Raw genomic sequence first — 9,854 nt, 5'->3', positions numbered from 1 at the left:
CTCCGGCGCGGGTGGTTTGGTGGTCGTGGTGCTGCCTGGGGCGCGCAGAAACTCTGATAGTAGGAGACACACGTGTGTTTAGAAATAAGAACAAGCAGCCCGGAGCACCGCAGAGCGGCTCGGGGAGACCCCGGGCCCGCCGCGCGCGGGCGGAGCTGCGGACTCCGAAGAGCAGTGAGCGCCAAGCCGCGTCGAAGTCGGTGCTCAGCCGGATCTGGGATCAAAATTAGAGGCGCCTGCGGTTAAACCCAGCACGCAGCGCGGTGGAAAGCGGGCTTCTGCCCTCAGCGGGGTGGCGGGGGCAGCGGAGACGGGCAGCCGGCTCCCCGCTGCACCGGAGCCGCGCGGGCCCGTGCTCCGGCGGAGGGGAGGGCGAGCCCGCGAAGGGAAGGCCCCGAGGTAGCCTTGGAGACAGCGTCTCGCCCGTGTGCCGCCACCAGGCTCTGTCTCTAATTGTCAGCCTGCCTCTACACTGGGCTTGTAAAATTTCCTGAACGGCCGCCTTCTTGTGCTTATTAGCAAACCATGGGGAGAAAGAGAAACTCCGCCACTCAGACTCGGGAGTGGGAGTGGCGGACACGCGAGCTGGAGCAGAGTGTGTGGAGTGGCTGCTCGGCACCGTGCAGGGGTCGCGTGAAGCGCTGGCTGCACCCCTGGGGACGAGCACGTGCTCCCCATGGGGCGGAGGAAGCGCAGGGCCTGGGGCTGTCCGGGTGCAAGCTTCAGCAGGTGGCTGGCGCACCTGCCTTCGCTGTCACCTCGGAGCTGCTGAGTTGAGATGCCGAGCTCCTGCTCCCCTGGAGCCCAGCTGAAAGGAGCATGTGTTCATTAAAAGCCATCTGCGCTGGAGTCTGTTCCGAGCAGAGTAGAAACGCAGTGTGATTGGAGTGTGAGCAGGCCTGTGCGTCAGGTCCTCAAGTCCTGTCAGCAGTTCAGCTAAAAGGAACTGCCTTTCTGCTTTGTGTCTTTCTACAGGAAACCCGACTTCTCCTTTGAGGGATCCTGTCACGGGAATGTGTGAGTCTTTGGATAAATTTGGCGTGGTGACGGCGGTGTGCTTTCTCCAGAGACACTGCCACTTCCTCCCTGCTCCTTTTCTACCCTGTTTGTCGGTTTTGACCCCCGTGACAAGTCAGATGGTTTGCCATTTCCACACTTTCCTGCTGCTAGGTATCTCCCCTTCTTTTGCTCCTTCTGAGAGGAGTCTGACCGAGGTCCTTTGGTGGTGACTGCAGTAGAAATGGGGCCCTTGAGAGCAGATCTCCTGGCACCGAATGGTCTGCCTTAGCACTGCTGGGTCCTTACCTGTGCTGCTACTGGCAGAACTTGTAGAAGCTTCTAGGGGCTCCCTAGCTGGCTCCATGGAGCTCCAGTGCCTTGCTGAGAAAAGCAGCCAGGCACACCTATGTGACATCATGGACTGGGGTGCAGAAGGCCCTCCTGGGGACCAGAAAGAGGCAGCCGCCCGCAGAGCTGCTCTGTGCTGTGAGAAACACTGTGGGTCTATACCAAGAGCAGCTGTGACGGAAGCATCTAGACCTCGCGCTTCCGTAGAAGCCCCCTCCTCCTTGCAGCAGGACGGTACTACTCAGCCAGCCTTCTTCCCAGAAGGACCTCCTGGGAACAGCCACATGACATCAGAACGGAAGGTCTGCCAGTGCTGCAGCCAGGAGCTGGAAACCTCTTTCACCTATGTGGATGAGAATGTCAACTTGGAGCAGCGAACCCGGAGGGCCTCTTCAGCAAAAGGGAATAATTGCCCTGGAGACCTTGGCTGGGGAAATCGGAGTGAATGGTCCCAGGAGGCTGCCATATCCTTGATATCCGAAGATGAAGACGACTCAAGTTCAGAAGCCACCTCTTCGGGCAAGTCGGTGGACTACGGTTTCATCAGTGCCATCTTGTTCTTAGTCACGGGCATCTTGCTGGTGATCATTTCTTACATCATCCCACGGGAGGTAACTGTGGATCCCGGCACGGTGGCAGCGCGGGAGATGGAACGCCTGGAGAAGGAGAGTGCACGGCTGGGGGCTCACCTGGACCGCTGTGTGATTGCGGGGCTCTGCCTCCTCACTCTCGGCGGCGTCGTTCTGTCCTGTTTGCTGATGATGTCCATGTGGAAGGGAGAGCTTTATCGGCGAAGCCGCTTCGCTGCTTCCAAAGAGTCCGCAAAGCTCTATGGTTCTTTCAACTTCAGGGTGAAAACCAGCGCGAATGAAAACACCCTGGAACTGTCCTTGGTAGAGGAAGATGCTCTTGCCGTATAGAGTTAATTCTGATTAAACATCTGAGAGTGTACCTTGGCGTTTTATATGAAAACATGTTTTCTTAAAATTAATAATGTGACTTATTTGCCAAGCAAGAATAATTTATTTCACAAACCAACAAGCAGCCAGTGAGTGTTTTGTTCTCTTGAGTATCTTCTACGTAGAAGAAAAGTCATGTAAAATGCATAAGAAACCACAGCCAGCCACACCTAGCTTTCTGAGAGCTGTAAGCAATTAGTCTGTAATGGTCATGAGCTTCTATTTGTACAGCAAAATAACTAATGACCCAAAATGCAAATGATTTCTTTTACAAAAATATGGTATAGTATTCTTTGAGTAGGCAGAAATTGTATATATAATGGGGTTGATTGGCAATCTATTTTGTGAAAAATAAGCGCTAGTCACAGTAAAGTATACTTTTAATTCTCAGAGGTGCTTGTCCATTTTCCTGCTGGATTTTTCATGATTCAGTTTGGCTAAATACTACAATACAGATGTCTGGGTGTGGATATTTTGAAGCTTGAGAATGTTGGTTATTTTTTAAACTATAAAAATGTTATATTTAAATTATTCCTGTATTCAGAAATGGCAACTGTGTCATTAGAGTAAACTTTCTAATAAAAGGAAACTATACGAATCGTCTTAAGACCAGTGTGAAATAAACCCCCAGTGTTAGTGCTAGACGTTGGCCCGTATCCCATGCCCTTTTTCTGAGTGAAGTAAAAGTAATTGCTGATAGAAAATCCTTTTCTGTTTGTGGTTTTCTCATCCTGGTTATCTGTGCTCTTGAAGTCTTTCCCACTTCTCACACCAGAAGGGCAAAGCTTGAGACTTTTTAAAATACACCTCCAGACATCTGCCCATCGAGACAAGTGTGAGTCATGCCTGGCTCTGGCTTACTCCCATGTGGTGTTTCATTGTGGTTGTTTGGCGAAAATCTCAAGTAGCTTCCAGCTAGACTCTTGGGACCTTGCCTGGCAGGCTGTGTCACTTGGCAGAGTCTTTATGCCCCCAGCCAAAGTATTGCAATTGGAAGAGAAAGACCAAATGTCCATTCAGTAGGAGCATTGCCCACCACCAGTGTGCCTCTCCAGAAACGCCCAGGCATCCTTCTGACCTCTTTATGTTGGAGCTCCTCAGTAATTGTACTTTAGCCACATGCAGTGCAATTTCTTGGTCTAGGAGGGACAAGATGGGCCGTGTGGTCCCATACCCACTGTCCACACTGGCGCTACTACACTATGGCAGTTGCATGGTAGGGGACGGGGGATGCAACCTCAGAAGTGTCTTGCAGTGGGGGACTATTCCTGAGGTGTGCCAGCCTCACTGTAGGAGTTGTTGTCACTTTAATCGTATGTCTGAATTTGTGTTGTCAGTGGGCACTGTGGGCGTGTGATGGTGCTGGCTGGCAGAGTGTGTGAGGCAGGGTATTACGTGGATGAGCACTGGGGGGTGTCAAAGCCAGCTGGTAGGAAGGGCACCAGGGGTCAGACCCGAACTACAGTGCAGAAAGGGCACGTGGGGGGCAACGTGTCAGGAATCATGAGAAATCAGGTTTGTTTTCTGTCGCTGGTTCATTGTGTTTTTTAGATAAATTTTCTGTTTGACTATGACTCTCAGGTCATGCTTTCAGTTGAGGCCACCTTACCAATATAAATTTTATGTCCTGAAGGTTTATAAATTGTCCAGTTGTATCATTTGGAGATTTCCTTATGCCTGTATCTTGTATTCTGAGTAACTACTTTGAAGATTACAATATGCAATGTATTAACTATTGTTATTCTCCTATTTTGTTTTTTTTCCCCATAAAGTAAAAAAAGCAGACACTAAAAAAATGTAAAAGAAATTGTCCATTTTTAGCCTGCATGAGAAACTGCTTTGGATGAAGTTGAGGCAGGAAGGAAATAACCTGCCTGCATTAGCAAGCAGGTCTGGGTTAAAAAAAACCCAAATAACTAAAAATTACATCATAAAATATACATGTTTATTCGTAAAGCCTAAGGGAGACCAACTGAATTTTACTTCTGTTTAATAGTAAAGCAGGATTCATTAGCCAAATAGAAGACTAAACGGAATTAATGTATGGCCTGGTTATCATTTGATGACATAGGGTGAGTGTCTTTTCAGTTCCCGTAAAATTGATGATAAGGGAGAAAAGCCAACATTTTTCATTTGGAAGTGTTTAATAAATCTTGCTACCAAATTTGTAGACATGATCTAAAGTCAACATTCAATAAAAGGTGTTTAGGAAAACAATATACATATTTAAGTGGGGGTGGCAGCTAGCCTGTGAGAATATATATATTTTTCTTTCTGAGAACTTCGTAAAATTTCTCTTAAGATTTAAAATTGAGAGTTGAGAGTACCAAATAAATTCTTATTTCTATAACATTCTTTAAATATGCTTAAATATAGAACACTTTTTAAATTTAACTTTTATGACCACAGACCGTTCTAGTAACAGGGACAAGTTAAGAAAATCATCTAGATGACTCCTTTAGGCTCTTTGACATAATTCAGATAATTCTCCCGGTCAGCTTTTCCCCGTATATTAGGTTTGAGTAGTCCTGCATCTTGTCAGTGCCTGAATTGTTGGAAGCTCTTGAAGCAGACCATATAGTATGATGTTCTGGCCCTTTATATGAAGAATGTCTTCTCCACAGCCTTCCCATTGCAGAGCTGGTTTGTGGTTCAGAAGAGTACAGGGCTGCTTAGCAGCAGGAAGTCCTTGGTAGCTATGGGTGCTTTTACTGACGTGGCTGCTGTGTACCTTGATTCTGTGCTACCTAGCTGCTTGCCTTGATAAGCTTTACTGTCTGCTTAAATATCTGAGTCCATCCCCTCCTACTTACCTGTTTTGGAGACCCAGTTCAACCAGTGCTAGAACACGTCTTTTGAGGTGCAAATCTAGACAAAGAAACCACTCTACCAAAACATTTGTGTATTCTCTTTATCCCCCAAAGTAAAGTCAAATGAATGAATGAACATCATGCCTTTACATACCAGGAATGAAGGATGTGCACCTAAGGGGCTCCTTTTTACTTAAATGGGACAGGCAAAAGTTCAGGCAGTTGAATTTGAGTATTTTGATCATCCTTCTCATGTGCAGTGGTAAAAATACAAAAACTGTACCTGGATTAATCAGCTCTAGTTAAAGAGACATCATTCTGTGTATGTTAGGGGGAGGATCTTCAACCTTAAGGTCAAATTCCATTACAGTAACTAATGCTACCAAAAATTGTGGTCTGCCCAGTGAGAGTCACAGTCTTTGCCAGTGGTTTACCCGTCACAACAAGATTTAATACCAGAATTAGATTCCTCTGCAAGAAAGGAATAAAGCAGATCCTTAGTTTTCTGTAATGGATTTAATCTTTCCCAGAACTAAGCATAAAAATGACTTCAATAAGAAGTATTAAAATCAAGTCTCACTGATTTTTTTCTGAAGCTTATAAGATAAATCATTAATATATCATTGTCTTTCATTAATTTTCAGCTATATCATTTTATGGTCCACATAATGCTCCATAATACACTCTCCTTACTTTTATGAGTATACATCTTGGGAAGTAATTTGCCTAACTAAAGCATTAACATTGTAAAAAGAAAGATGTTAAACACTTAAAACTGATTTTAGAAAGAGGAGCTGGGGATTTAGCTCATCGGCACAGCGCCTGCCTGGCAAGTGCAAGGTCGTGAGTTCGATTCCTGGTACCGGAAGAAAAACAAAAAAGAAACAAAACTGATTTTAGAAAGAGTGTACTGGTGGTTTACTCTGTCAGTGTGTAAGTTTGTGTGCATAAGTCTATAAATGTATCAGGATATATTTTATAGTTATAGAATTTTAATATCCCAAAGCTGTTGTTAGAATAATTCTCTTATAGGAATTTGGCGTGCCTTACTGTTGACTTTAAAAGCAAGTCTTTTCATAGGTCATGAATGAAGAATTTGTAATCAACCACAGAACAAGATATCGTAATTATAGAAATCTGTTTTGGTTGTTCAGCATCCCACAAATGTTTATTGATGTACTTTTTTTTAACCTTTCAATTTCAGGCTCATAAGACTGTAGCATATTTAGAAATCATTTTGCTATGAATTACTGCTTTATTACAGGAACATACAGGCGGCACATTCCTTTTCTCCATTTTGGTAGTTCTTGTGTTTCAGAAATAGCAGCCCATTTTCCCACTGCCATCCTCATGCTTCCCAGCCAGGCTGCAAACAAATGTCATGAAAGAAGGCAAGGATAGCTATGCCTATGTGGTGTGTTTAGAGTTTTCACTGTGTGGTTATTATGCTTTTAATTCCACTTTTCTTGCCAGACAAAAATAATTTGATGATGACTGTTTTTATATTAAAAGGGCAATTATTAAGGTAACGAGCTTTTTCTTACGGCATCTAATGCCTTATATAGTAATAGCAAGTGTGTCATTTTAAAATAAAGTTATTTATTGTGATACTTTATTGTGTTTGTTTACTTTTATTTAAGTAATTTGGTACTGACTTGGTCCTTTTAAATTGTTTAAAATTATCTATGCAAAAAATTAAAGCTATAATTATTTACCCCTAGTTCAAGTGTGATTTTTTTTTGTTAGCATAAGTAATGTAAACTGTGCTTTTATTATTTTTGCATTATATGTATGGAATAGTCGCAGCTGTCTGAGTTTCTCTAAATTACTCAGTGTATTGAACTCAGTGTAAATTGCATGATGAAGAAATAAATACATGAACAGGTATTTTTAAAAGCATATAGAATGTAGAAAGCTTTTAGGTGAGAAATAAATACTGAGTTACCTTATGAACCTGCTCTTAATTTTCTCTTAATCTAGTTTTGATTTCCATTTTCATATGAGGGATAAATTGCAATGTACATTACTAAGTGGAATTGTGTCTAGTGTGTACATGTTGCAAAAGTGAAGGATTCTAAAGAGACACTTGGAAGTGTGGCTCCATATACTGCTTGATCCATTTAAAGGGAAGAAAATCTAGTTCATCGTACATGTTTTTTGCTTAGACCTTTTACTTTTTGTTAATCATCTCTGATAATTCAGAAAGACCTGTGTAGTAATAATTCCGTGGTCTCTTGCTTCATGACTCTTGTGGTCAACAAGATGCAGTCAGGAATCCAACCTTATGCAGATACCTAGTTAGCTGGTGATTATTACTAAGTTAGAGAGAGTCTGAAAGATCTCAAGCGGCCACTGCACCCCTCACAGATCATCAGCCAGGACATATAGTCCCATGCAAACCGAGAAATGCAGTCCCACCTTGTGCCCTGAAATGGAGAGAGTTAAAACTGTTTACCAGATCTCTACCATAATTTCTATGGTCTTTGTTTTGTTCAAGCACATTATATATCAATGAATATGAAAGTCTATGTATTCTAATGATCACTTGATCAATTTAATGTGTTTCTATTGGGGGAAAAGTTCTAAAAATACTCCAGAGAGCTGGGCTTGGCGGCACATGCCTGTAATCCTAGCACTTGGGAGGCTTAGATAAAAGGATTGCTGTGAGTTTGAGGCCAGCCTGGGCTACATAGTGAGTTCAAGGCCATCCTGAATTATAGAGTGAGACCCTGTCTCAAATAAATAAATATGCTTCAGAAAAGATATAATTTAATAGTTCATTATTAAAAATACTTAAGTAGGAAAATTACCAAGCTTTACCTTAAGATTATATGATTTTATTGTATATTTTATCATAAAAATTAGGAGATTAAGCCAGCACCTATGCTTTCAACTTGTAGAAAGGAGGAAGTACTTTCTTGAGACCCTAGTATGTCTTTCTATTGAAATCATGCCTCATTGAATGCTCACTAACTTCATGTAAGGCAAGTAGTATTACCTGCATTCTAATAATGAAACCTTGGAACTGGAGAATGTTAAATGACTGCCCAAAGGTAATAACTAATAAGCACTGGATAAAGATTTAAAACCTAGGACTATTTCACTGAAAACCCTTATTTATTCAAAGTTTGAAGGATTGTTACCCTTCCACCAAGAAAATCAATTTATTCTAGCTAGTTTATTTTGTATTCATATTTTATAAAACAACTCACATGACTTGAGAAACAAATGACTCTTCCTATAAAAAAGCCACATTTGCTTTTAGAATAGTGTTTTTGCAAAATATGCAACCAAATTTAAATAGTTCCAGCAGGCTGCCATCCTACTGATGGCTGCCCCTGAGGTAGGACGTGTTCCTCCAGGCCCAGAAAGAAAATGTGCTTACTCTTCCTACAGATGCAGTAGTGCAAAGGACTTAGGAAGTCTCCAGTAAGGGGTCTAGTGTTGGCGAGAAACCCGTCTTCTCAGGTGCAGAAGGGCCTCAGAACCAGGGAAATCATGGTTTGAAGTTTGGGTGCCGCTCTCTACTCCTGTCCGGCCTTCTGAGCCGTAGTTTCATCTTAAACTGAGGATAACACTTTCTGCATTGCAAGATGCTGATGAAATCTAAGAACAACAGGAAGGTTGAGAGACAATTCTCTGTTCTAGCATTAGGTCTCCCATTATCTTAAGTAGAATGCTTGTAGTAGCAGAATTGGTCTGGGGGGAAGTATTTGGAATCCGGTTGGCCCAAAACTGAATTGGGCCATTGTAAGTGGTTACTCCTCACTATGATCAAAAGTAACATTTTTCTTTTCCTCTGCTATGTCCTTATCTTCTGCATCCTATTTCTTACTCTTTTTTCTTTTCTTCTGTCTGTCCCTCATCTTCTTCTCTTCCCCTTCTCCCTCCCCTGTTCTTCATTCCTATCGTTATCATCATAGTCATCACCAGCATCCTGATTATCCCCATGATGATGTTGGATGTCTTCTACTTCCACTGTCATGTACATATCCCTCCAAGAAAGAAATTCATGTTTCCCTTCACAAGACAGCAAAGCAATCTGGAAAGCTGTCTTTTGTTTAACTTTGGGGTACATAGTGCAAAGTACAAAGGTCCTCCTTGAAAAGTCAGCTCCAATCATCAACACGGTAGTGGCAGAAAGCTCTGTTATCCTTTGAGTACAAGACTTTTTGCTGTAAAACATCAAAGTAATTTTCTTTCATTGAAAATACCTTCTTCTCCTGCTACTCCTCTTGTCTTGATTTTTACATTCTTAATGTTAAAAGTTTAAAGATTCTGTTCAGTGAGTACTCTGGCAAAAGGCTATTCTCCTTCCATCCCATGTATCTAGACTTCAGATTTTATGTGCTTAAATTTAATTTATCTTTGAATTTATTTAACAATGGCCCTATCCTGCCAAATAAGCAAAAATTGCTCTGGAATACAAACGACATTAAGAAGAGTTGCTAAAATTAAAACTCATTTTCTCTTTGATAATTAGATGGATAAACTCAGTGATGCCCTCTACTGCTCAGTGATCCATAGCAGGGTAACCATCTTGGGAAGAAAGTAGAGCCAGAATCTGCGTTAAGTCCTACCTTTTAAAAAAAATTTTTTTTATTGTTACATTTTAGATATACAAACGATCACATTCATCGTAGAGAATTTGTACTGTGCATAATGTATCTTGTTAATTGTTTTCTCCCCAACCCCTCCTTCAACCCTTTTTCCCCTCCTTACTTCTTTTTTTTTTTTT

General features: G+C 42.2%; 1 protein-coding gene across 1 annotated transcript; it reads left to right on the top strand.

Moving 5' to 3' along the window:
- The first annotated feature begins 47 nt into the window (after positions 1–47).
- Positions 48–5,924, top strand: Tmem74 (transmembrane protein 74). The gene is made up of 2 exons (XM_013512846.1): positions 48–196; positions 976–5,924. Exon 2 carries the CDS (start codon positions 1,275–1,277, stop codon positions 2,265–2,267), a length of 993 nt encoding a protein of 330 aa, XP_013368300.1. The 5' UTR covers positions 48–196; positions 976–1,274; the 3' UTR covers positions 2,268–5,924.
- Positions 5,925–9,854: the final 3,930 nt, after the last annotated feature.

The sequence above is a fragment of the Chinchilla lanigera genome, unplaced genomic scaffold (genome assembly GCF_000276665.1).
Source record: "Chinchilla lanigera isolate Chin_1 unplaced genomic scaffold, ChiLan1.0 scaffold00016, whole genome shotgun sequence".
NCBI classification, from domain to species: domain Eukaryota; kingdom Metazoa; phylum Chordata; class Mammalia; order Rodentia; family Chinchillidae; genus Chinchilla; species Chinchilla lanigera.
The sequence above is the reverse complement of the archived record's forward strand: the minus strand, read 5'-3'. Positions and strand labels throughout refer to the sequence as shown.

Bases quoted from the DNA above. Each gene is read 5' to 3' on its own strand.
- Tmem74 (XM_013512846.1), top strand. From the start codon at position 1,275: ATGGTCTGCCTTAGCACTGCTGGGTCCTTACCTGTGCTGCTACTGGCA.